The sequence below is a fragment of the Prionailurus bengalensis genome, chromosome D1 (assembly GCF_016509475.1).
Source record: "Prionailurus bengalensis isolate Pbe53 chromosome D1, Fcat_Pben_1.1_paternal_pri, whole genome shotgun sequence".
NCBI classification, from domain to species: Eukaryota; Metazoa; Chordata; class Mammalia; order Carnivora; family Felidae; genus Prionailurus; species Prionailurus bengalensis.
The window spans coordinates 109,769,684-109,795,203 of NC_057346.1; the positions used below are offsets into that span (position 1 = coordinate 109,769,684).

Genomic DNA, 25,520 nt, shown 5'->3' on the forward strand with positions numbered 1-25,520 from the left:
GCTGCCTAGTTGTCCTGTGTCACCACAGTGACCCCTGTCCATTCTGCCTCTCAGAGAGTTCCCAAACATAAGCCAGAGTGCCTTACCCCCTTGCTAGAGCCCTTCAGTGGCTATCTATAGCCACCCAACCCGTGGTCTGTTGGGCCTGCACATCCAGCCCCACTACCCCTCACTTCACTTCACTTCCAGCTGCTCTCTCCCCCATGCTCATCACCCTTGAACCACACCTGATCTTGCAGTAATCACATCCCTCTTCCCTGCACCAGGCCCAAACACGTGGCTCTTCCCACCTTAAATGCTCTCCCCACCCCACAGAGCTACCTCCTTTGCCTTTAGGATACCTCCCCAGAGAGGCTTTCCCAACCTCCCTTCCCAAAGCCCAGTTGTTAGCCTTTACTTGAGCCCTTTCTGCAGTCCTGGCATTCACTGTCACCTGCAACAAATGTCTTTGTACCCCATTAGAATGGGAGCTCCAGGTGGGCAGAGACTCAGGCTACATCTCCAGCATCCATCACTCTGGCGTATGGCAGACACTAAAAGGCTAGCCAAAGGGTTGAGTGAGACATTAAATCACTTGTCCAATGCACACAGATCGGCTGAGAAGGAGCCGGATTTCTAACTCCGGTCATCTGACTCCAGACCATCTCTCGAGGCCGCACTCAGATCCCAAATTTCCCATCATCCATACATCCTGCATGTATTCCTACCATGGGCCAGTTCCTGTCCTAGGTATGATGGTACAAGGATGAACGCGGGGCTGGGTTCTTCCCTACATGGGAACTCTGAGGTGAGCAGGGAAGACAGACAAATAGACAATTGCCACAGAGCATGACACATTGCATGGGAACATGCCAGAAGGGCATCTAATCTAGCCTGGGGAAAGGGGTATCCAAGAATATGTCACAAAGGAAACGACACCTGAGTGGCATCTTAAAGATGCCTGACATGATGGATGTTCTGGATGCAGGAAATAGCAAAAACTAGAGATAAGAGAGAATCTGGCTTCTTCTCAGACCCCCATGTGGTTTAGCGTGGCCGAAAAGCAATGGGCATGGTGAGTAATAGGGCGGAAGAGAAAGGAAGTGGCTGGGGCACTGAGGAGCCTTGTAGCTGTGATTATCATTACTCTGTGCCTGAGCGAGGACTGAGCGCTTTATCCTGGGATCAGTGGAAAGCCAGTAAAGGGCTTTAGGCAGAAAAGTGAGGTGAGGGAATTTAGCAAGATCACCTTGTGACAGCAGATTGGAGGAAACAAGACTGAAGACCAGAAGAGTTTGAAGGGTGTTGCAGCAATTGAGAAAGGATGGGACAGAGACGTAGACTATGGTGAAGGTAGGAGCAGTGCAGGAAAATGGAGACTGTAGTCCAGTTTAAGAGGCAGGATCAACAGGTTTAGGGCCAAAAGAGAAGAGCCAAGGATAGGGACTGGCCGGCTGCTCTAGGTGAACAGGCAGCTGGTGGTACGTCCCTGGAGGAGATTTGGGCAGGAGATGGTGCTTTTGGGACAAGGGTGGTGTGTGCTGTTCAGAGGTTAGTGTCCAATTGGAGTTGAATATATAGGTCCGGATGGAGCTCAGGGAAATGATCTGGGTTGGATGAAGATTGGAGCTTCCTTAACATGCGGGAGAGCTGCCAGGAGGGAGAAGGTGAGAACACCCCTTCTCCCTGGGGAGCCTGGGCCGGGCTCCCTCCATCCTGACCATGTAGGGCACCTATTACGAGCACCAAACATCTCGGCCCTCGTATTCAGACGTGCCTTTCCATTTGCTGCCTTGTTTATTGCTCGCTTTCATCCCAAATGTGTTTTCCCTCCAGCAACACCGTAAGAGACTGCCCAACATTTCATATACTTTCTCCCCACCCTCCATTCACTAGCACGGGGTCTACCAAATAGTAAGCTTGGTGGTGATAATATTAATAAATAACTACTAGTGACTGTGTCTGTTATGTACCAGGCATAATGTTAAGATCTTAACTCTGCTGTTTTATTCCGTTCTCTCAAGGACCCAAAGAGGTAAGTATTAGGAACTTTATTTTCCAAATGAGGAAACAGATGAAGTTACAGAGCATGCCTAAAGGCCCACAGCCGGCAGACGGAGAAACATGGCACTGAACTTAGCCAAGTATGACCCCAAAGCCTGTGTGCCCTCTCACTGAGCGGCTTGATGACACTTCTAGTCTAGCTGGGAGGTCACAAGGTAGAGAGGATGCGGGTTTGCCAAGTGGCTACAAGGATAGGAACCAGGAGCCTCTCAGGGGAGCTCTAAGCAGCTTTGATTCTTGACCTGGTGGCAGAAAGAACTGACAACCAGGGATGTTCACGGTGGAACAGGCCCCTCAGGAAGCGGTGAGCCACTCGTCATGTGAAGGAGGCATGACCTTTAAGAAGCCTCCAGTCTTGAGCACTTAAGGGTGAACCTGCTGACATTTCAGGGTTAGATGTATGCTTGGAAAAAGTGCCCCCCAGAAGGGAAGGGGAGAAAAATAGTTTCAAACAGAGAGGGGGACAGACCCTAAGAGACTCTTAAATACAGAGAACAAACTGAGGGTTGATGAGAACAAACTGAGGGGGCAGGGGAGGGGGGCAAATGAGTGGTATGGATTGAGGAGGGCTCTTGTTGGGATGAGCACTGGTTGTTATATGTAAGCGATGAATCATGGGAATCTACTCCCGAAGCCAAGAGCACACTGTATACACCGTATGTTAGCTAACTTGACAATAAATTATACTTAAAAAAAAAAAAAAGTGCCCCCCCAAACACTTCAAAGAAAAGTAGTGAAACTAGCCAAAGAAAAAAGAATAAGAACACAGATTTCAATGGGATGCGTGCTTCTGGGGATCCGAGGGGAAGGGGCAGAACAGTGGGAGTGATTTCAAGAGAGAAAACATTAAAAGTAGCAAGAACAACTTGCCCAGGCATGGGACAGGCGGGGGCAAGCTGATAAGCTCTGCGGAAAATGGCATAAGGAGCTGAATCACCACTGGGACAGACTCCTCCCTTTTTCTCCATCAACAGAGCACCCATCAGCAGCCTGGCATGAGACCAGCAGCTGTGGGGGGAATGCAGAACAGAGCAGGATAAGTAACAGTCTCTTCCCCTGGGAGATGCACAGTAGAATCCTCAGGGACAAGATAAAAAGCCAAGTGGCTAAAAAGGTTGGACACATTCAAGATTAAGCACTGAAAGCAAGATAAGGCCCTGAGAACCCAGCAGGGCAGACCCTGCCTTCCTCCACTCAGTACACAGGGAGGAGCAGGGCCAGATGCCTAAAGAGAATCACAAAGAAAGCACCAAAGACTGCAGGGAGCAGGAAAGCCAGAGCAAGGATCCAGGAGAAGTCATAAAGGGCGACTGGAAAAAGATGGTAAGAGGAATGTGCTCCTTTATTAGACGGAGAGAAAGCACAAGAGGAGAAAGCAGAGGTTGTGGATGTGTGTTTGTGCTTGGTTATGTATGGTATGCACCTACGTGGACCTATCAACACACGCACGTGGAGGTGTGCATGTGGCAGACAGGTGTCTGTTCAGTGCCTCTGGATGGACCTGCCTGAGGCCATGTTGAGGGCGTGTACAACTGTGCTTTTGCATGGGTGTGAACCAGCCATCTGACCTCAGTTCTCTTGACCTCTGCCCCATGTGGTCAGTCTGCCTTATACATGGGGACAAAATAACCAGACTGTAGATTAGAGAAAGACATGGTGGTCCCTGGGAGCCTGAGCTCCCCAAGAACAGCAGGCTCTCTCTGCACGTGCAGCTGCCTTCACCTCTCTGGGCCATAGTCTCCTTACCTGTAAAAACGTCTCAGCAGAAGCTTTCAACCCAGGGCGCACAGCACAGGCGCCACTGAAGTTTTGAAATAATAAGAGATGCCCAGGATCCACCCTTGCACCAATGAATCCCAATCTCTAGAAGAGCCTTCTAGGGGCGCCTGGGTGGCTCGGTTAAGCATCTGACTCTTGATCTCAGTTCTGGTCGTGATCTCATGGGTTCGGGAGTTTGAGCCCCACGTTGGGCTCTAGTGCTGACAGTGCAGAGCCAGCTTGGGATTCTGTCTCTCCCTTACTCTTTGTCCCTCCCTCACTTTCTCTCTCACTCTCTCTCTCTAAATAAATAAACTCAAAAACTTTTATTAAAAAAAAAAAAAAGAGCCTTCTAATAAAGTCCCTGCACAAGAGATTCAGAAACGGAGACTCAATAAAAATGACAAAGGGGCCCTGAGCTCCAGATTCCATTTCCTCCCCAGGAACTTGCTGGCAAGTTGGGAATGCAGTCATGATCTGATGGAGTCTCCCTGCATGGGAGGTTGGATTATCACACCCTAGCCAGCACTCCTCCGGAGAAAAGGCTGAAGTAAGGACTAAGGAAGACAGATCCCAAACACAAAAGACTCCTACCTGCAGGGCCCTGGAAGAACACTGACCAGATGAAACCGACAGGATAAACCAGCTCTGCACTAATGCAAACAGCCTAAAGGATGAGCACCAGACACTGGTCACAGTAGGAGATCCTGGGGAGGAGAGCTGAAGGGCCGAGGACAGTGGTCAGAGAGAAAGAAGTACAGTTCTTGTATGTGCCTTTTGAATTTTGCATCATAGGACTATATTAGCTACCTTTAAAAATCACAGGGAGAAAAAGTAACTGGCAGAGGCACAGGATCTGGGATAACCTGGCTGGATATGACCAGGATGTACACAATCTAGGTTTAGCTGACCAGCTGACCCCAAGCAGATAGTGTGGTGGCTGTCAAAATTAGCCTGACTTGCAACTTCACAGTGGACAGGGGGCACTCTCATTAAGCGGGGGGACCATCCCTCTATGATCTGTGAAGTTCACTCCCTGTCTGGCTCCCTGAGCTCTGGACTGAACACCACATTCTGAGCAGTGTATGGACTGACACCTAAAATACACCCTGAAAAGAGAAATTAGGATGGAGAAGGGTCAGGAACCTTGGGGCAAGGGTGGGGAAAGAGATCGTGTTTGTCAGTCTAGGCAAGGCAAAGATTGCGTGGGGCACCATTGTCATCTCCAAGTATCTCCATCGGCAAAAGAGAAAAGCTGTCCTTCCTGAAGACAGCTTCAGTTTGGTGTCCATGCACACTGCAGGAAGGTGCTTTTGGGGCTAAGGAAAAACTTCCTAGCCTTTAGAGCAGTCTCACAGCAGAATGTAGTGAGCTCCTTGTCCTGGGACATACTTGACCTAGAGGTCAAGTCCTGTAGGACCATCTCTCCATCAGATGGTGCCAAAGGGATTCTTGCATCCACCAGGACACTGAACCTGGTGGACTCTGAGTCTGAGCCTACCCTGACTCAAGGAACACCCAAGTTCCTCGGGTACCAGTGCCAGGCCTTGTTGTGCAGGTTTTGCCCCTCAGGTGGTTATCCTGCTGTCACTCACCAGTGACACTGACCTAGAAGCAGTTGGGGCAGTGCCAGAGTAGCTTCCAATCCAGGGCTGCAGAGCATCTGATCAAAACCTGGGCCTGGAAGGGGTTCGGCAAGGCCAATAGGTGCACCCTTCCACCCTTTTTAAGAAACCAACATTTACTGAGTGCAGCTATGTGGCTGGTCAGGGGCTACTGTGGGAGTGAACAAGACAGACAGGCCTTGGCCTGTATTCTAGGGAGGAGACAGAAAATCAACAAGAAAAAAATTAGAAGGGATGAATGTTATAGAGAGATGGACTGGAGGGGGCTCTATGGAGGGGACTCTATGGGGGGTTGGGAATCAAAGAAGGCTCTCTGAGGAGGTGACATTTAATCTGAGCCCTGAATGACATCACCTTGTCTTGGGCATCCGGTTGACGAACAGCACTTGTGGTGTTCAACCACAGGGGCATGAGTCTCTGTTTCAGCAGATGCCCAGCTGCTCTTTGCTATCCTTTTCTCCCTTAGTGTCAGAAGCCTTTCCCCCAGAAAGCAGCCCCAAGACACCGCGAATCCCACAGGGACATAGTTCTGAAAGAGTTGGGTGAGGGGCAAAACCAGTCTCTAGAGACAAATGAGCCTGGGGCCATATCCGTGAGATGCAGATAAAAGCAGTGCTCGCTTCATTGGGTCTTTGTGAGCAGTAAATGAGTAAACGCATTTAAAGCATCAAAGCGCCCGACACACAGTAAGCGCTCAGAAAGTGGCAACTACCTCAATAGCCGTCAATAAATGTCAATACATGTCAAAAGTCTCTGGGTCTCTGGACTCAGAGGAGGCTGAGCCTCCCGGCGCCTCGGTTTCTCCCGACGTCCTTTCTGGCTGTGGCACTGCGTGCATTCAGGCTCTACAGGCTCACGATCTTCCGAGCCTCTCCACATCCCTGCGGCCTCGGCCAGGTTTACAGTCGATGAATCCAAGGCCGCGGGGTTGTGGGTGGTGGCAGCTGGAACCAGGTGCCTGGGGGGAGCCCACGCCCCGCCCTCCACACAGGATGGCCCCGCCCCAGTCCCCCTCCTAGCCTGGAGCGGGCCCGGCTTGCACGCTCCTTTAAGGCAGCCTGCGGGAAGAGAAGAGCGTGTTTCGCCCCCTCCGACGCCGCCGAGGTAGAGGCTTCACCTTTAAGGCGGCGCAGGGACTGCTGGGAAGGCCGGCGGGATGGAGGCGGCGGGACCGGCTCACGGCTGCCGGTCCGGGTGAAGCGGGGCGGGAGCCGGAACCTGAGCCGGAGCCCGGCGGGAGCGGGAGGCGCAGGTCTGCGCGGGCCGATCCGGCCGGGAGAGGGACCTCTGGGTTGGCCTAGGGGGTGGGGGCGTCGTGGGTGCGGCCTGTGGGAGAACAGGGCCGGTCTGCTGGGAGGGGGCGCGGTCCTGCGTGGCCGGGGGCGGGAGTTCGACCTTTCCAGGAGGAGGGGTCCTCGGGGCGTTGCGCCGACCTATGGGGAAGGGTCATTGTGGGCGCGGCCCCGGGTGGGGAGACGTCGTAGCAGCCGAGATCTCCAGCTCCTTTAGGGGGAGGGTTCCCCCCGCCCCCCCCACCCATGATCGGCCTGCCTGTTGGGGAAGGGGCCGCCGGGGCCGTTGGGACTGGATCTCCTGGAGGGACGGGGGTCTCCCATACGGGAGTGAGCCTGCACGATCCCCGTAGGACCGTCCTCCGGTGCTCCCTGTCCTGGCTAAGGGAGTCGCCGGGGCAGTCCCGAGTCTGGGCCGCCTAAACCGGCCTGAGCCCGTGGTCTGGACGGAATCCGGGTCCGGCCTCACCGCATTGCGTCTCCCGGGCCGAGACGACCTGGGCGCGCCCCCTGTAGGCCGAGCGCGGGCACGGTGCGGGCTGTCGGCTGGGGGACCCGGGCACCCTGGGGACCCAGGCGTCCGGGGACTGAAGGTGTTTACCTAATCCGGGGTGGACGGCGGTGTGGCCCCAGGCCCGGCACCCGCCTGCCCGCCTCCTCGCCTTCACAGGCGGCACAGCCATGGCTACGATGGTGCTTCCGCGGGAGGAGAAGCTGAGCCAGGATGAGATCGTGCTGGGCACCAAGGCCGTCATCCAAGGCCTGGAGACCCTGCGCGGGGAGCATCGTGCCCTTCTCGCTCCCTTGGTAGCACATGAAGCTGGCGAGGCAGAGCCCGGCTCACAGGAGCGCTGTGTTCTCCTGCGTCGCTCCCTAGAAGCCATCGAGCTGGGTCTGGGGGAGGCCCAGGTAGGCTGGTCTGGGATGCCGAGGTGGGAGGTCAAGGGAGGGATGGAGCCTGACAGAGGAAACCTGGCAGTGTAGGAACAGAATCTGAGCAGGGAACCATGTGGCCTCTGGAGCCCCATGGTAAGATTCCAGTAATATCTGTTGAACAAACAAATGGGCTTTGGAGACCCCAGCTGTGCCTTGCCTCAGGAGAGTCTGATCATCCTTTAGCCCCGACACAGAACCCTGTTCCTGGCTTCTCTGATGGGTAGCAGAGACTGAATGACATAAGAAAACAAAAAGGAAATCCTTAAGAACCGCCCCCGCCCCCATTCATTCTCTTATTTGTTCCTTCACAGGTAAATTACCAAGTGCCTACTGTGTGCCAGGCAATCTGTTATGTGCCAGACAGACAGCCCCAACAAGACAGACGGGTCCACTGGGGAGAGAGTCAGAAACACATATACATTTGTTACATATTGTGATAAGTTCTCCAAAGAAAAGAACAAGGTCTTGGATAGCTTATAGGAAGAGGTGTAATTTATTGGTCAGGCAAGACTTCTGAGCAAGTGACATTTAAACCACGACCTGGAGGAAGGAATGAACCAGCCTCCAGAGAAGGGAGGAAGGCGAGAGGTTGCATGTGCAAAGGTCCTGAGGTAGGAAAGCTCTTGTAGTGGGAGACTTGAGAGAAGACCTGTCTAACTAGATCTTCATGGGGAAGGAGAGGGAGAGAAGAGGCCTGTGGAGAAGGCAGGGACCAGATCATGCTGGAGCTTATTAGTTTGGGTTGTATTCTCAGGAAAGCAGGAAGCCTTTGGAGGGCTTTAGGAGTCAAGAGACACAGTCTGACTTAGATTTTGAAAGGTCCCTTCGGGGCACCTGGCTGACTCGGTCGTTAGAGCATGCGACTTGATCTCAGATTTGTGGGTTCAAGTCCCACGTTGGGTATAGAGGTTACTTTTTAAAAAAATCTTTAAAAAATAAAAAAATGAGTAAAAATTCCCTTTGGCTGAGGTGTGGAGAATGAACTTTGGTGAGTCAAGGGTGGAGGCAGGTAGCAGGTAGTTAGGAAGGCACTGCTGGAATTCAAATGAGAAACAGTAGCTTGGACTAAGGGGTGGCCACGAGGGAAGCGAGAGGACCAGTTCTAGATGTTCTAGAGGTGGGTCCAGCAGGACCTGGGGATGAAGTAAGGGAGAGGAAGGAGGGCAGAATAACTCCCAGATTTGTGGTCTGAGCAAGTGAAGGTGATGAGAGAGCCTAGGTGATCAGGGGTTCGGTTTTGGTCCTCTTAAGTTGGGGCTGCCAGGACGAGGTGCAGATGGCGATATTCACGAGGCACTGGGGTACACAAGGAGTACACGCTTTCTCTGGGGGAAAGAGTCTTGGCCCTTCAAATCTTGGCTGAGACACCGCCTGGCTCTATGCATCCTGGGCAGGTGGTAACATCTCGGTTTCCTTGTCTTTAAGGATCATGCAATCTGCCGTATATATACTTCCAGGCTGTGAAGGGAATTTTTCAAAAAGCTAGTGGTTGTGAGCACACCTGTCACTTATGCATTTTGCTAACGAATAGAAAGTGCAGGGTGCCAGACAGCTCGGTCCTCTGGCAGGACAGCCTGCTGGTCATTCCCTCCTTGGCCAGGTGGCTGCCAGGTACAGAGATAAACACACAGGGGTCCCCCTCCTGGTGTGCACAGGCACCCACACAGATGGGTAAGAGGGTGGCACGGAGGGAGAGGAAAGTGCCTTCCTTTCCTGGGGCTGCAGAAACGACCCTGGCTGTGCAGGATGGAGAAAGAGTAGATCCTATGCAAGGCTCCCAGGCAGGAAGAGCCTAAATGCTCAGGAAAAGAGTCCTAGAGGTTGGAGAGAGGGGTAAGGACAGAAGCTGAGGCCTCTGGGTCCCCTTCCCCTGGGTTCCCAGACCATCTGAAGGCTTGGGACATGGACACCTCTCCTCTCTGGGAACTGCAGAAGGGCAAGGGCTTACCTTGGCAGAAGTCAGGATGGGGCCTTTCAGTGGCCCTTCGGCCATTTATCAGAGTTCTTGGGAAAGTGCTAGCCCTGGAGCAGGGGGCAGTGCTATAGCGACTGTGGCCACAGGGCTTGAGTCCAAGCCCCCAGGAGAGAGAAAGGAAGAGAAAGGCTAATTCAGAGAAAACGCAACACCCCAACAAGCCGTCTTCATGATAAACCCAGTGAGATGGGAACTGGTTTTTTGTTTTGTTTTGTTTTAAGTTTATTTACTTATTTTTAACAGAGAGAGAAAGCACGAGTGGGGGAGGGGCAGAGAGAGAGAGAGGAGAGAGCAAGGATCCCAAGCAGGCTCCACACCATCCGTACAGAGCCCGACGTGGGGTTCGAACCCCCGAGCCTCAAGCTCATGACCTAAACCGAAGTTGGACGCTTAACTGAGCCACCCAGGCACCTCGGGAACTGGATTTTTAATGCAGAGGACTAGCTGGAGGCCCAGGAAAGTGGATGGGCTATCTCAGAGTCCAGCAGAGCCGGTCTGGGAGCCCAGGGCTCCCCACCCCAGAAGGAAGGAACTGGGGGGTCTCCAAATCTCCTGGGTTTAGGTCTTGGACGAGGGTCCGTTTGGGGCCCTGCGGGAACACCCCCTTGATGATCAGCCCTGTAGCTCCTCATAGGCAGGGCCAGGCCCCAGTACCCCGGGAGGCCCAGGCTGGGGGTGCACAAGGCTCTAACCCTCATCCTGGCTGGCCGGCACAGGTGATCCTGGCGCTGTCGAGCCACCTGGGGGCCGTGGAGTCGGAAAAGCAGAAGCTGCGGGCTCAGGTGCGGCGCCTGGTGCAGGAGAACCAGTGGCTGCGCGAGGAGCTGGCGGGAACACAGCAGAAGCTGCAGCGCAGCGAGCAGGCTGTGGCCCAGCTGGAGGAGGAGAAGCAGCATTTGCTGTTCATGAGCCAGATCCGCAAGCTGGATGAGGACACATCCCCCAGTGTGAGCCCCTAGGGCCATCGGGCAGGGGGGCCTGGGAGGGGGAGGGGCAGCGTGGCTGGCTCTGACCCAGCCACTGACACTTGGGCTGCCGCGCCCCGCCTTCCCTGCCTTCCCTGACACTCGTTCTGTCCTCCTCCCCAGGAGGAGAAGGGGGACGTCCCCAAAGACTCTCTGGATGACCTGTTCCCCAACGAGGAGGAGCAGAGCCCAGGTGCAGAGGGACAGCTGGTTCTGGGGGCAGGGGGAGGGAGGGCTGTGCAAACTCCTTGTCCTTGAGACCCAGAGGTCACCAGAAACAGGGACCAAAAGGCAACTGTGTTCTTTCCCGCCTCATTTCTGATCATCACATCCCAGCATGTTAGAGTTTTTAATTTTTTTTTTTTTTTTTGAGAGAAACAGAGCATGAGCGGGGGAGGGGCAGAGAGAAGGGGAGACGCAGAATCCGGAGCAGAGTCCAGGCTCTGAGCTGTCAGCTCAAACTCAAACGAAGCATAAGGTCACAACCTGAGCTGAAATCAAGAGTCGGACCCTCAACACACTGAGCCCCCCAGCATGTTAGAGTTTAAAAGTGCTTTTCTCCCCCTAAGCCTTGAGGAGCAGTTATCACAGTTCAGAGCTTTGGAGCTGCCTAGCCTAGGTTTAAGTCCTGCTCTGCCGCCAGTTGTTCTGGGGCCACAGGCTTCTTTCCCTCTCTAAGCCTCTGAGGGTTAATGGAGGATGTGTGCACAGTACTGAGCCCTGGGCCAGCGCTTACAGTGTCAAGTGTCCCTTCTGCAGATGGGAGGCCGAGGCTTGGAGGTTAGGTGGCTTGCTCTAGAACACATAGCTTGAGGCATTGCGGCCCGGATTCTACCCACTCTACAGACGGGGAAACTAAGGCAGAATAGTAAGTGACTAGCCCAGGGCCACATGTCAGGTAGGTCAAAGACATGGCTGGTGTGTGCCAGCTCAACCCAGTTGGTACATCTTATCTGCCCTTGGCCTTGCAGCCCCCAGCCCTGGAGGAGGGGATGTGGCTGCCCAGCACGGGGGCTATGAGATCCCAGCACGGCTCCGCACCCTGCACAACCTGGTGATTCAGTACGCCTCACAGGGCCGCTACGAGGTGGCCGTGCCACTCTGCAAGCAGGCGCTCGAGGACCTGGAGAAGACATCGGGCCACGACCACCCTGATGTTGCCACCATGCTGAACATCCTGGCTTTGGTCTATCGGTGAGGGCTCCTCTGGCCACAGTCGTCCATGGGAGTGCCTGCACACTTTCTGAAAGCCTTAGGCCCTGGTGACAAACCCTTAGGCCCTGGTGACGGTCAGGACTCAGCTCCACTGGGCAGTTGGTCAGAGAGAAGGAGCATGTGTCCAGAGGGTGCGGAGTCCACAGGATGCCTAGGCCCCTGTGAACCTGGGCTACAGATGTGAATAAGGCTTAGTCCATTGGAGGAGAAAGACTTGGGCGTAAGTAGGGACCAGGGCAGCACATGAAGACCCTAAGGATACCAGGGAGTCAGCACCGCTTCTCCAGGCATTAAGGCTTAAGTAGGATCTTTGGTGAAAGATGAGTTGCCCAGAACATGAGAGTGTTGGAAACGTTTCCCCTGGCAGAAAGAGGAGTATGAGCAAAGGCCCTGAGGAACAGACAACAAGGTGCCCTGGGCACGAGGCAGTGGGGTGGGGGTGGGGTGGCAGATCTAGGGGAATCTGGCTCACACCCTGGCACTCTGTGCCCTGGTGAATTGTGAGTGAACTGTCCAAAGTCCCCTGCCCCAATCTGCTGGCTGAACGGGTCTCCCGAAGCTCTGGGTCATAATCATGCCCACTCACCGGTAAATACAAGAGGAGTGACCATGGAGATCTGAGACCACTAGGGGGAGGGCCTTGGGCTGGAGGACAACCCTTACTTACCATGCTTTTACCTGCACCCAGGGACCAGAACAAGTACAAAGAGGCTGCCCACCTGCTCAACGATGCCCTGGCCATCCGTGAAAAGACACTGGGCAAGGACCACCCGGCTGTGAGTGAGGGCGGGGGGGGGGGTGGGGGGGGGGGAGCCGCCCCTGCCCCAGGCAGCGCCCTGGGTCTTTGACCTCCACTCTTCCCACCCACCAGGTGGCTGCAACGTTAAACAACCTAGCAGTTCTGTATGGCAAGCGGGGCAAGTACAAAGAGGCCGAGCCACTGTGCAAGCGGGCATTAGAAATCCGGGAGAAGGTGAGAGCGGGCAGGGCTGGGCAGCTCAAGGCTGGCACGTGGGGGCCCAGGCCAGCCTTGAGCCCAGCCATTGGCTCCCACTCCCATGGCAGGTCCTGGGCAAGTTTCATCCAGATGTGGCCAAGCAGCTGAGCAACCTGGCCCTGCTGTGCCAGAACCAGGGCAAAGCTGAAGAGGTGGAATACTACTACCGGCGGGCGCTGGAGATCTATGCCACACGCCTCGGGCCTGATGACCCCAACGTGGCCAAAACCAAGAATAACCTGGTACCCTGGGCCACGAATGGGGTGGGAGGAAGGAAGGAAAAGGCTCGGCTCCCTGCATTCTGCTCACCCTCTGGCCGCTTCCCTCCAGGCCTCCTGCTACCTGAAACAGGGCAAGTACCAGGACGCAGAGACCCTGTACAAGGAGATCCTCACCCGGGCTCATGAGAAGGAGTTCGGCTCTGTCAATGGTGAGTCTGTGACCACCCTGTGCCCCACCCCCCACTCACGCAGCACAGGCCCCCTCAGCCATCAGCATCCAGGGTAAATACCTCAGCTGGACGGGCCCTCGTGGGGTCCGGCTGGTCCCCAGCCATTTGTGTGCACGTGTGAACACACACACCCAACGCACACGGCGTCCTGGGTCGTGCTGGTACCACACGCAGCTTTTGCATACGCCGTGCCCTGGGCCCCAAGTCTTTTCCCCTCCCCTGCTGGGCAATTCCTGCCCCTCATGAGGCCCCACTCCAAATGTCTCCCCCCGCCGGCGAAGCCACCTTCTGGCCCCCCATGGTTGGTCATTTCCTGCCGTGTGATCCCTCAGCCTGGCCTATCATTTAGGCCTGGCACATGTCTCGGGCTGTGGGCTTGAGGTGTTTAAGGATCCGCTGCCCCCAACCCTCAATCGCAAGCCCCACAAGCATAGGCCTGTGCCCTGTCATCTCTTTGCTCCAGAAGAGGGTCAGTAATGTTCTGAGTCTGTTTCTTTGTTCACCCATTCATTCATTCATTCATTCATTCATTCATTCATTCATACATTCATTCATTCAACAAAGCCCAACCCTGATCCTTCCTGGGTACCCCTGACCTCCTCCCCAGACCCCAGTCCTATGTTTCAACCAGGAGAAGCCTATATGGGAGGCTGGTGACAGCCCCCTTTCTCCCCCCAGGGGACAACAAGCCCATCTGGATGCACGCAGAAGAACGGGAAGAGAGCAAGGTAGCTCTATGGGCAGGGCTGGGGTGGCCTGGGGAGGGAGGGTGAGGCTAGGGATGTCTAGAGGGGAGGGACTTCTGCCACCTCTGCTGACCATTCCTTCCCCCTAGGACAAGCGCCGGGACAGCACCCCCTATGGGGAATATGGCAGCTGGTACAAGGCCTGTAAAGTAGACAGGTGAGGACAGTGGGGCAGGGCTGGCAATAGAGCAGCTGGCAGGGAAACAGCATCCTGAGCGGGGGCCAAGTCCAGGCTCTGGACTCCATCCTGCTCACCCCCAGAACACACACCTCTTCTTTGTCACCTTGGCTTTCAAGAGGCTTTCACGACCTGGGTCACGGGCCGCCTGTCCCAGAAAGGCTTTCTGTGTTGGGATGGCCGATTATCTTGCTCTTGGGTCTCCCAGCTTTTAGTCCTGGTGGCAGCATCCCACGTAGGGCCGGGGTTGGGGTGATTCCGAGCCAGGAGAGTCTAGCACAAGCACAGGGCTTGACACAGGAGGGGAGAGATCCTGGTTGGCTGGATGGCTCGTCAGGGCCCAATGTGGGCTGGATGGGCCTGGTTCCTGGGGAACATGGAGTTTGAGCCTATCCCGCTCTCCCATCCACAGCCCCACAGTCAACACTACCCTGCGCAGCTTGGGGGCCCTGTACCGGCGCCAGGGCAAGCTAGAAGCTGCACACACACTGGAGGACTGCGCCAGCCGAAGCCGCAAGCAGGTGAGGCAACAGGCCCGAGGGGTGTGGGCAGGGACCTGTGTGGCCCTGTGTGTTCCAGTCAGGATTCACGGCTCCATCCGATGTGCCCTGCCTCTCCCTCAGGGCCTGGACCCTGCAAGCCAGACCAGGGTGGTGGAACTGCTGAAAGATAGCAGCGGTGGACGGGGAGACCGCCGTGGCAGCCGGGACGTGACCGGGGGTGCTGGGGCTCGGCCTGAGTCTGAACTCGAGGAGGCAGGGCCTGCAGCCGAATGGAGCGGGGTGAGTCTAGGGTCTTGGGTGGGCCAGGAGGCTGTGTAGTCAGTGTGCCATAGAGACAAACGTCTGCCCCACAGGATGGCAGTGGCTCCTTGCGGCGCAGTGGCTCCTTTGGGAAGCTCCGAGATGCCCTGAGGCGGAGCAGTGAGATGCTGGTGAAGAAGCTGCAGGGTGGTGGCCCGCAGGAGCCTCCGAATCCCAGGTGAGCCTCTGCCCCTGATCGCCCCCACTCCCCCCGCTGCCCACCCAGAGTGAGCCTCTCAGGAACCCACCCAATAACCCACCAACCCCAGAGGAGCTTCTGATCCACACGAACTCCCTTGTCTCTCTCAAGCTCCGCCACCCACCAGATCTGCTCCCTTCCCGTGAGCCTCCCTTTCCAGCCCCAACCTGCCCCCTTCCCACGTCTCCCCCTCCCCCAGCCCACCCCATTCACCCTGGGCAAATCCAGGCATTCCTTTCCCCTCAGGATGAAGCGGGCTAGTTCTCTCAACTTCCTCAACAAGAGTGTGGAAGAGCCTGTCCAGGTATGGCTGGGTGGGTGTTTGGGCACTGGGTAGCTGAAGCCCAGGCCCCAGGGCCCAAAGGCTGCATGTCCTGTGCACTGGCCAAGCTTGCCAGTCACGTCTACTTACCTAGCAACATTTCCAGCTCTGTGCCAGGCCCGGCTTTGGGCTGGACACAGGGAAGACAAATGAGGGAAACCCAGCTCCTGCCTGGGATGGATGTGCACGTGGCCAGGGCCAACACGGTAACCGCTGAGGTGGGCAGGAGTGTCAGAGCACCACGACATGGTCGGGAGCCCAGCTCAGGGCCTATGGCTGATCAGGCCCCTTCTGCCGGGGAAGTACAGACTGGCAGCAGCAGGAAGCTGAGCCACCTGCCCCTTCTGCCCACAGCCTGGAGGCACAGGTTTCTCTGACAGCCGCACCCTCAGCTCCAGCTCCATGGACCTCTCCCGACGAAGCTCCCTCGTGGGCTAATCCTGAAGGGGCAGCCAGTTGCCAGAGCCTCCACCCGGCACTGTCCCCATCCCCAGCCCTTCGCATGGGCCTGCTGCTTGCCCCACGTGTCTTTCCCAAGGACCCCTGTCTTTTCTGTTCAATCTCAGGGTAACCTCCTCCCTTGTCATCTCAGCCCTAAGCCCTGGAGGCAGGGCCCGTCTGCTCCAGCTCTACCCCTTATTTATTCCATCCAGCAGGGCCCCCTCTTCTTTAGGTTCAGGGCCAGCGTGAGGGGCTGGCCAGGGTCTCCAAGGTAGAGACACAGCGCCCCGCCCTCCCCAGGCCCCGGAGACAAGAACACTGAGCACCTGCCGTCCCTTCAGCACTCCTCCCCCCCCCCCCCCCCCCCCGTCCTCCGCCCCCGGCCGTTGCTTCTGTATATAGAGAAATAAGTTATTGGCCGCGCCCCCCCCTCAGTCCACGGTACTCCCCGGTTCTCCCCTCACCCTGTCCTCCTCTAGTGGTACCGCCCAGGCCTTAATCACTCCCATTCCGCGCGGTGGTATCTTCCAAGCTCTACATCTTGGGGGGCAGCGCCTCCCCAAAGGGTTCCCTGGGCCTTCTCGCGCTCCCCCTCGCCTCTCAGGGGCGCGTTGAGCCCCACCATCGCCCCGTGCCCCAGGACGGAGAGCCCTCCCCTTGCCCGTCCTCTCACCGCCGGGCCCTGCCCAGCATCCCGGCCTATGCACTGCCCCTCCCACCCGGCCCCGCCCAGGCACGGCCTGTCCCCGCCCCGGGCACCGCCCGTCGAGCCATCCTGCCACGCCTCATCCCACGCCTGCAGCTTCTCGCGAGGGGCAGTGATGACCCCCTGTGGCAGGAGGGGCTGTCCCTGTTGGGGGTGAGGCGGTCGCTTTCTATTTTCAAATGTTGCTGTAGAAATAAAGACCGTTTGAATCTGAGCCGGGCTTGTTTTGGAGCGGAGGCCGAGGTCTCCTAGCGTCTCTAGATTGGGGGTGAGGGCGGGAGAGGCTGCGAGCGAGCGAGCGAGCGAGCGTTTGTGTGTGTCTCTCACGTCCGGTCCCGTGCAGCCGAAGCCCAGATATTTTGCTCCTATCCCGGATTTGTTAGGGGGCCTCGCAAGTTCAGGGTTTTTTCTAACAACCTTCATCTCTGAGGTTCTAGAGACAGCGGTCTTTGAACTCTTCCCCTTACAAGGCTGTTTCACCTTGAGCGAATTACCGAGAGTCGACTTTATAAAATGTGGGTGACGACACCCTCCCGGGGCTGCATCTGAATTAACAGTACCAGCACACCAAGAACCCCAAATAAATGAACTTCTAATGCTAACAGCTCCGGGAGCTGAGAGGGTAGGGATGACCACCTCTGCCAGGCAGACACGAAACGTGTCAACCCCAGCCCTAAATTGAGCTTTCCTGGTGGGGACACAGTCAGGCTCCTGGGCGCTCTCATCAAGCCCAGGTACGGCTACGGGGAACGAACTACAAGCCCCAGAAGGCATCGCGCGGCGATGATGGGGCGTGAGCTAGGAGACACAACCTCGGGTTTACGCCTGCGCAGCGGGGGTGAGTTGGGAAAAGCAAGGAGACTACAAGTTCCGAGAAGCAACGCAGCAAGACCCAAGTCGGGAATGTTTGCGCCTGCGCGTCGCGGGCGGGGCCTGTGGGGCGGAGCGGCCACCATCTTGGAACGGGAGGCGGAGCAGAGCTGACTGGGAGCGACCGAGCGGGCCACCGCCGCCGCCATGAACCCCGAATAGTGAGTGAGCCCCGCCCGCGCCGTCCGGCGCAGCCTCGATCCCGAGTACGGGGCTGTACGCTTACCGGGGTTGTCCGGCCTGGGTCAGGACTGCGCGGCGCCCCCACATCCGGGTCCCTCTTCCGCTGACCCCCCCCCCCACATCCGGGTCCTGCCCCTCCCCCCGGGGGCCCCCGGACCCCGGCTCGGCACCCCGAGTTCTTGCACCCGGCGCCCTGGCGCTGCGACCCCGAGGAGCACTACTTGGAGTCCGAAGCACCGGCCCCTACCAGGCCTTATCGGTCAGGTGACCCTGCAGCCTCGGTCTCTCCCGGCCTCAGTTTCCCCACCTGCTGCTTGAGAGAGTGGCGGTCTGGGTGCTGACGACTGTCCCGGCGTTTTGGAGCGGGTCCAGACTCGGGCGCCCTTTAGGTCAGACAGTCAGCCTTTCTGTTCTTCCCGTTCTCCCGGAATCCTGTTTCAGGGGCTGGTCAGGCGCGGGAAGCCTCGAGGCACCGCGCTGGGTCGCTCCCCGTGGGTCCTCCCCTCCGGGACCGCCGCTTTGCCCCTTGCCTGGGTCTAGCCGTCCTGCCGCTCCTGGAGGCCAGTCCCTTCCCGCCCTCTCCTCACCTTTGCGCAGGCCCCCAGCGCCATCGTCACACCCCTTCCCTTCCCCGTCACGCTGCCGGTGAAGTTTAGATGAATGTGGCATTTGTTTCTCCCTTCCAGTGGGATTCTCTGTATCTCAGACTCTCCTCACTTCTTGGTCACTCCCCCTGCGGGTAGGTGGCCCACATCTCTGTCCCGGACTTCTCATTGACAGATTTCCCCAAGTGTCAGTTACCTTCTTCCTCTTCCGCCACTTGCTTTTTCTCCTCCAGATCCAGGCCTCAGATTTCCTTGGGGAAGGGTGAAGCTCTGAGCTGGCTTATCAGGGACACAGAAGGGAACCAGCAGGCTCTCACAGAGACTTTGGAGTCTGAACCTGGTTTCCAGTCTTAAAGTTAACAGCTGTGTAACTTAGGGCAAGTCACACTTCCCTCTTCTGACCTCTGGTTTCCTCATTAGTTGGGAATCACACCGTCCGCTTCACAGGGCTGTTGTGAGGCTTAAACGAGATGATGTGTCTCAAGTGTTCCGCCCAGGGCCAGGCACACTTAGGAACTCAGTGCCGTTTAACTGCTCTCGTTGCTACTTGTTGACCACCTCTTCTTACCAGGCTCCTTACATAGAGGTTCACTTAAGTTCTAGGCTGGGCCCTAGCTTCCACTTCTGGGGCCTCCCCTGCCAAGCCACGTGGGCCCCAGGGAAGTGTGGGGGATTCCCTAGATGGTCCCTACTGGCCGCGAGACCATGGAGCCTGTCAGGAGTCGGGAAAGGATGTCCAGCTTTTTCCCCTTAATGACTGTGATCCTTGGCAAGTCATGTTTCTCTCCGTGCCTCAGTTTCCTTCCCTGTAGGGTGGGAATTTAGACAGTCCTTTGGGCCAGCTGTAATATGGGCGGTGGTCCGCCCTCCCCTGCCCAGGACTTGCGGGAGGATCTTGTGAGCACCTTAATACTCTAAACCAAGGCAAGCCTCACGGCATGGGAGAGTGTCGTAGTTGTGACTGCAGGATGGCGGGGCGGGTGGGCTCTTTGCCTTCCTTCACGTCTTCCCATCCTTTCTTGCCAGTGACTACCTGTTTAAGCTGCTTCTGATTGGTGATTCGGGCGTGGGCAAGTCATGCCTGCTTCTGCGGTTTGCTGTGAGTAAGAAGCCTCCCATACCGTCCATCTGGGGTCCTGGCTGGTGGCAGGAGGGAGAGGGGACAGCCCAGAGCCCAGTAGTTGCAAGACCTTAGACCCCAAGGATGAAAGACACAGGGCTGGCAGGTTGGGGTGCTGAGAGTGGGGGCTTGGCAGTTACAAGCTCAGCTGGGGGCAGAGACCTGGAGGGAGGTTTTCCAGATGGGCCCTGGCCCTGTTCACCCAGGCCATTTCACTGGTCCCCGCTTTTCCAGGATGACACATACACAGAGAGCTACATCAGCACTATCGGGGTGGACTTCAAGATCCGAACCATTGAGCTGGATGGCAAAACCATCAAACTTCAGATCGTGAGTGTTGCTCTTCCCAGTCCCTGGTGCAGGGGCAGCCGCCTTGGGACGGGGTTCTCGGCACGTGGCCCAGAGCTGACCTGTCCTTCCCTTCTCTCCTACTTTCTTTCAGTGGGACACAGCTGGTCAGGAGCGGTTCCGGACCATCACTTCCAGCTACTACCGGGGGGCTCATGGCATCATTGTGGTGTACGATGTCACCGACCAGGTAGGTACTCCTGGGGCCACATTCCCGGCTTTGCCTCCTCAGTTTTGGATCTTTGTTCCCTTTTTTTTTTTTCTTTTTTTTTTTCTCCAAAGGTCTTATTTTTTTAAGTAATCTCCACACCCAATTTGGGGGTCAAATTCACAACCCCGAGGTCAACAGTCGCATGTTCTGACTGAACCAGTCAGGTGCCCCCGGTCTTTGGTTCTTGTTTCTTTTTACTCTTCCCATCCTCTCTTCCGGATGCTGCCTGGAAAGGAGACTGTACTCGGACTCATTTCACAAGGAGGGAAGCAGCCGCAGAAGTGCATCCTCCTGAGGCCCTGCTGCAGGGTGTTGCAGAACCAGGCCTCACAACTCTTGGCCAAACTTGCCACCTTATTCTAGAGTCGGGGCACCTGTGTTTTGTAGGGGTTTGGTCAGCCGATCAGCTGCCTTGCTGGGCCCATGGCTTCCTGTGTGAAGATCCTGTGGAGAAGCGATCGGAGGGCTTTAGACAAGGAGGTGGGGGAGCCCTGCACTCGGGACACGTTGTGAGCCAAGGTAGAAGCCCAGTATCTGCTGTGGCAGCATTAGTCATGTGTCACTGGCAGCAGTGGTGGCATTAGAACCTGAAACAGTCCCACCATACCTTATAGTTTTTAGAGAACCTGCCACAGTCTCATGACACTCTAAAGGAGTCTGCATTAGGTTCCCACTTTACAGATGAGGAAACGGGTCAGCATGGTGAGGAGACTTGCCTGGGGCCACGCAGTTCATTAAGTGACAGACAGAAAACCTGATTCTGCCGCCTTTGTTCTTTCAACTAAACCTTGTTGCTTAGTGGGGGGCCTGGTCCTGGGCACATGGAGATGCTTATATCAGCCCTGGGCCTGGAGGAGTTCCCGCTCTGAAGGGCAGCTGGGCCCTTGGGCTCACTGGGAACTCATGATGTCTTTTGGACAACAGGCTGTGGGTGAACTGTGCTCTACTCAGACAGAGGTCGCCAAGGACCTCTAGCTGCCAAGTCACATGACCTCATTTCAGTTCTTGCCCTGATTGACCTTTCATGGCTTTTACCTTCATTCTCTTCCCTCTCCTTGGAAAGTTTACTATCTCCAGCTCGCCTACCTTTTGCTGCATTAGATTCTCTTTTGAGTGAATTTTTACAGGTTTGCTCTGTACTACCACCTCCTGCCCCCATCCTCATCTTGTGTTTCTTGACTCTCCCTGCATGGGTCTGGCCGCTTTGTGGTTTGGTTCCTGTCTTATGTTCTGTGAGTCCTGTGCAAACGGCTATCACTGTGGGTCTTTTCTTCTGTGTTCTGCCTTGCTGGCACTTTGTCCAGTGAACTGAGTGCTGGGGTCCCTGTTTTCTGGCTGAGATACGTTTAGGGAGGTGTTAGGTAACTTGCCCATGGTCTCATAGCCAGAAAGGGCAAAGCCAGTGTTTGAACCAGGGTTCTTGGCTTCCAAGCCAACCCTTCCCTTCCCCTAGCCAACCTCTCAGCTCCGGATCATCTTCAGAACTCAGTGTATCCAGCACGGCCCTCACTGTCTCTCCCCGTGCTATCTCCCACAACCCCATCTTTGTAACAGAGTTCCTGTTGGTCTGACCAGAAAACTCTTCCTTCCCCCAGTTCTCTTCACTGTCTTCTTTCTCAGGTCCATTCCCTTGTAATAATAGCAGTGATGAGGATAATAGCAGCTCCTGCTAATTAAGCACTTGTCATGAGACAGGCCTGCATTCATTATCTCATGTTCACAACAGCCCCATCGGGAGATACTGTTTTATAGAAGTGAGGAAGTTGAAGCTCAGAGAGGTCAGGTGACAAATCTAGGGTCTCACAGTAAATATTTGGCAGAGCTGGGGACTTAACCCAGGATGGTCTTGACTCTGAATCCTGCACTCTTCCTTGCCTCACTCCTTGGCTCAGGGCGCACATTTCTTCCCTAGAATATTCCAGCCACCTCCCAGTTGGTCTCCATCTTCTCACCAGGCTGAACTGGCCTCTACACTCCTACCTGGACTGTCTTCCCAGAACACAGGTGTGCTTCTGCTGCTCCCTTCCTGAGAAAACTCTCGTGGGCTCCTGCTTGTCTAGATTCAGCCAAGCTAAGACCTTCCATCTTCTGGCCTGCCTCCTTTCCCCTTCCTTCTGTGCCCGGGGCCTGTAGCCAGCAACCTTCAGCTTCCCCCTGCTCTCCAAAGGCACTGCGCCCCCTCACCCCCCTACCCCATTCCTTGACCTGGTGTGTGTCATCTCCTCCCCTCGCACCTTTCCCATTCCTCCACTTGCTTCCACACAAGGCCAGTTTGTACCTTCGGACGTAGGTCAGCTGCAGTCTCTCTGGGCAGAAGCAGTCCTAGGGCGGCAGCGGCTCCTGCCTTCCATCCCTACAGCGCTCCTCACCCTGTCTTGCCATCGTGTGTGTCCTGCTCTAGTCCTCCACTGTCTCCTGAGTGCCTTAGGGTAGGACCTAGGTATGTGTCCCATCCTTGTCCACAGGGCCCCAGCCTAGGACACGCAGGAGGTGTAAGTTTGAGTCCAGTGGGATAGCCCCCCACGTTCTGATTCCTAAGAGGGGAAAGTGGCTCTGGCTCACGCGTGTTCCTGAAGATCTGTCTTTGTCTGTGAGCCAGGGGTAGGGGGAAGGGAGTGGCCAGCTGTTGGGAAGGCTGGTCTGAGCGAGGAGGCTGTTGGTGCCAGAAGCAGAATGCATGTCTGGCCTTGTTCCCGGGTATGTGTCTCTCTCAATAGGCCAGGGTCTCCTCTGCGAGGACCCTCCACCTACCATTGGGCTGTAAGACTTCAGACCTTACAGGGATTTTAAGGCCACCATGGGAACTTTGCTAACCTGTTCCCCTCCATTTCCGTCTCCTCTCTGGTCTCTCTTTTGTTATTTGCTCCCTGCGCGTTTTCAACCTTTTCTGTGTCTCAGGGAGAGACCAACAGCATGAAGCAGAGCTGGCTGGCCCTTAGGCCTGGGCTGTTTTATGTACTGGGGCTGTTAGCAGATAGCTGGTGCCAGACTTGGCTTTGGGGGTCTCAGACGGAGGGCATCAGAGAGGATACCTAAACCTGGAGGAGAAAGCTTCTTCTGTCTGGTTCCCTGAGCTCTCAGGGCTCCTGCCTCTCTCAGGAGCCCAGGGAAGCCCCCTTTAACAGCCCTGGTTCTCCTGGCCTTGGGTAGGGATGGGAGTTGAGAGCAAAATAACTTCTGATTCTGGCTCCTCTAGGAATCCTACGCCAATGTGAAGCAGTGGCTACAGGAAATCGACCGCTATGCCAGTGAGAACGTCAATAAGCTCTTGGTGGGCAACAAGAGTGACCTCACCACCAAGAAAGTGGTGGATAACACCACAGCCAAGGTGAGCGGGGCCTGGGTCAGGCCGCCCAGGATGGGCTGGTGTCTGCTGCCTCTCACCCCTCCTTCCCCTCCTCTTCTCTCTTCTCCCCTTGTCAGGAGTTTGCAGACTCTCTGGGCATCCCCTTCCTGGAGACGAGTGCCAAGAACGCTACCAATGTCGAGCAGGCATTCATGACCATGGCTGCTGAGATCAAAAAGCGGATGGGGCCTGGGGCAGCCTCAGGGGGTGAGCGGCCCAACCTCAAGATTGACAGCACCCCCGTGAAGCCGGCTGGTGGTGGCTGTTGCTAGGAGGGGCACATGGGGTGGGACAGGAGGGGGCACCTTCTCCAGATGATGCCCCTGGAGGGGACAGGAGGTGCCTCCCTGTCCTGGGGCATTTGAGTCTGTGGCTTTGGGGTGTCCTGGGCTCCCCATCTCCCTCTGGCCCATCTGCCTGCTGCCCTGAGCCCCGGTTTTGTCAAGGCCCCCAAGGGAGGACACCCAGGACCTTTGGCTGGGGTGGGGATGTGGGCTTGCTCTGCTGCTGCCTCTAGGTAACTTTAAAAGGTACCCCACCACACACCTTTCTTTGGGATGAGGGCTCCTCTGTTCCCTTCCCTTGCCCCCCATGTATGCTGCAGTGGGTTTCTCTCCTTACCCTTTTTCCTTCCCACCCCACCCCACCCCCCCTTCCCCAAGAGCTGAGAGCCTCCCTGGCCGCTGCAGTCCCTGTCAGCAGTCAGCACCCAGGGCCAGGAATGGGACCAGGGGATCCAGGACCCAGGATCCAGGGCCCTGGGCTGGACCTCAGGAAGGGCATGGGGGCCACAGGGGCCCAGCAGCCCACCCTTTCCTCCCTGCCTCCCCTCCCCTCCCCGTCCACACTTCACAGCTCGAGCCGTCCAGCTGCGGTGGGGTCTGAGCACATCTAGAGCAGGTGGGCGGGCAGCCATGCTGGGCCTGTGTCTTGAGCCCAGAGGGAGCCTGCTCCTGCCACCCCCTGCCCTGCCAGAGCCAGGCCCATGTGCTGCCTGCCCACCGTGCCCCTTTGTCCCCAAGGCAGGCAGAGGCGGAAGGCCCACCGTGCCAGAGGCCGGGCGCCAGCCTTAACCCTCACTCTGCCAGCACCTCCCTGTCCCTGAGGCAGCACATCTGGCTTATTCTCCCCCTTCTGTTCTTGGAAACCTATGAGGGCAGGTCCTCATACCCTGGTGCTGCTTCTCCTCTGGGGAATGTGGGTGCAAACCCAGGGTTGAGGGCCTCCCCATTCCCCCCCCCCCCCCCACCGGGATCCTAGCCCCCTGCCCTCTGGCACAGCTTCTTCCTGCAGAAAAACAAACCTTTGGTCTCTACCTGAGAAGCCATGTCCCTTGTGCTGTCTCTCGCCTGTCCCATCTGTGCCCTGCCCTCCAGCTTGTATTTAAGTCCCTGGGGTGCCCCCCACTCCCAGGTTCCCCTCTGGTGTCATGTCAGGCATTTTGCAAGGAAAAGCCACTTGGGGAAAGACAGAAAGGACAAAAAATAAATAAATTTCCACTGGCCCTCCGGTGAGCCGAGGGTTTTTGCAAGGAAGTTGTGGTGGTTGAGTGTGGTCTGTGGCGGGAGCTGTCTTGGGGTGGGGAAATGGAGCTGGGGCCCTGGGCTTGGCTGGCAGTACAGGGGTCCTGGCTTGGGCTGTGTGTCCTGGGGTTGCTATTGAAAGCCCTTGACCCACTTCCTAAAGCCAGGAGGGCTGCCTGCTTTTGCTTCTGTGGTGTGTCCCTACGGGCCCAGCACGGTTCCGGCTGCAAGGGAGGCAGGCGGACATCGGCGAGTACCTGGTGAGCCGCCGCCAACACCCACACAGGCGCACATCCATCCATGCTGTGAGGTTGGGCCGCAGATGTGCCCCATCATGCCTGGCCCGCATCCCCTTCAGCCCGTCTCCCAGCTTTACCCTGGATTCAAGCCAGGTGTGTCCCCCCCCCCCCTCCCCAGTGCCAAGTTCCTCCCACTTAAGACCTCTTAGCCTGGCCTCGCGGCCAAAGTACAAAACATGTATGTGAGGGTAGGGGTGTGTGTGTGTGCTCGTCCGAGTGGACCGAGCTCGTTGTGTGACGCGGGGGGCGGGGGCGGGCACTTGCCAGAGATGTGCGTCCGTGCCTACGTGTCCCTGAGGTTGGGGCGGGGAGGTGGCTCCCGGGCCGGGCTTTGCAAGCGGAGGGGCGCGCGGAGACCCAGCC

At 56.7% G+C, this 25,520-nt stretch overlaps 2 protein-coding genes and 1 long non-coding RNA gene across 4 annotated transcripts; 2 read left to right on the plus strand and 1 right to left on the minus strand.

Moving 5' to 3' along the window:
• Nucleotides 1-1,433: 1,433 nt before the first annotated feature.
• LOC122484504 lies at nt 1,434-24,686 on the minus strand. Its single transcript, XR_006297583.1, has 3 exons — nt 24,585-24,686; nt 6,284-6,295; nt 1,434-1,756 (listed from the first exon to the last, which is right to left on the minus strand). It is a non-coding gene; the product is annotated as an uncharacterized LOC122484504 (long non-coding RNA).
• KLC2 (kinesin light chain 2) lies at nt 6,549-16,866 on the plus strand. 2 transcript variants are annotated; one of them, XM_043582591.1, is made up of 16 exons: nt 6,549-6,678; nt 7,352-7,627; nt 10,346-10,576; nt 10,718-10,787; nt 11,566-11,788; nt 12,498-12,585; nt 12,681-12,782; nt 12,875-13,048; nt 13,137-13,236; nt 13,936-13,985; nt 14,093-14,160; nt 14,594-14,702; nt 14,805-14,963; nt 15,038-15,162; nt 15,430-15,487; nt 15,860-16,866. In XM_043582591.1, the coding sequence occupies exons 2-16, from the start codon at nt 7,400-7,402 to the stop codon at nt 15,941-15,943; spliced, it is 1,869 nt and encodes a 622-aa protein (XP_043438526.1). In that variant the 5' UTR covers nt 6,549-6,678; nt 7,352-7,399; the 3' UTR covers nt 15,944-16,866. The 2 variants fall into 2 exon arrangements, with proteins under 2 accessions (XP_043438526.1, XP_043438525.1); XM_043582590.1 differs by having other exon boundaries at nt 6,552-6,678; nt 7,389-7,627.
• Nucleotides 17,532-24,870, plus strand: RAB1B (RAB1B, member RAS oncogene family). Its single transcript, XM_043582595.1, has 6 exons — nt 17,532-17,683; nt 19,337-19,409; nt 19,665-19,760; nt 19,873-19,968; nt 23,186-23,317; nt 23,413-24,870. Exons 1-6 carry the CDS (start codon nt 17,670-17,672, stop codon nt 23,605-23,607), a joined length of 606 nt encoding a protein of 201 aa, XP_043438530.1. The 5' UTR covers nt 17,532-17,669; the 3' UTR covers nt 23,608-24,870.
• The last annotated feature ends 650 nt before the right edge of the window (nt 24,871-25,520 follow it).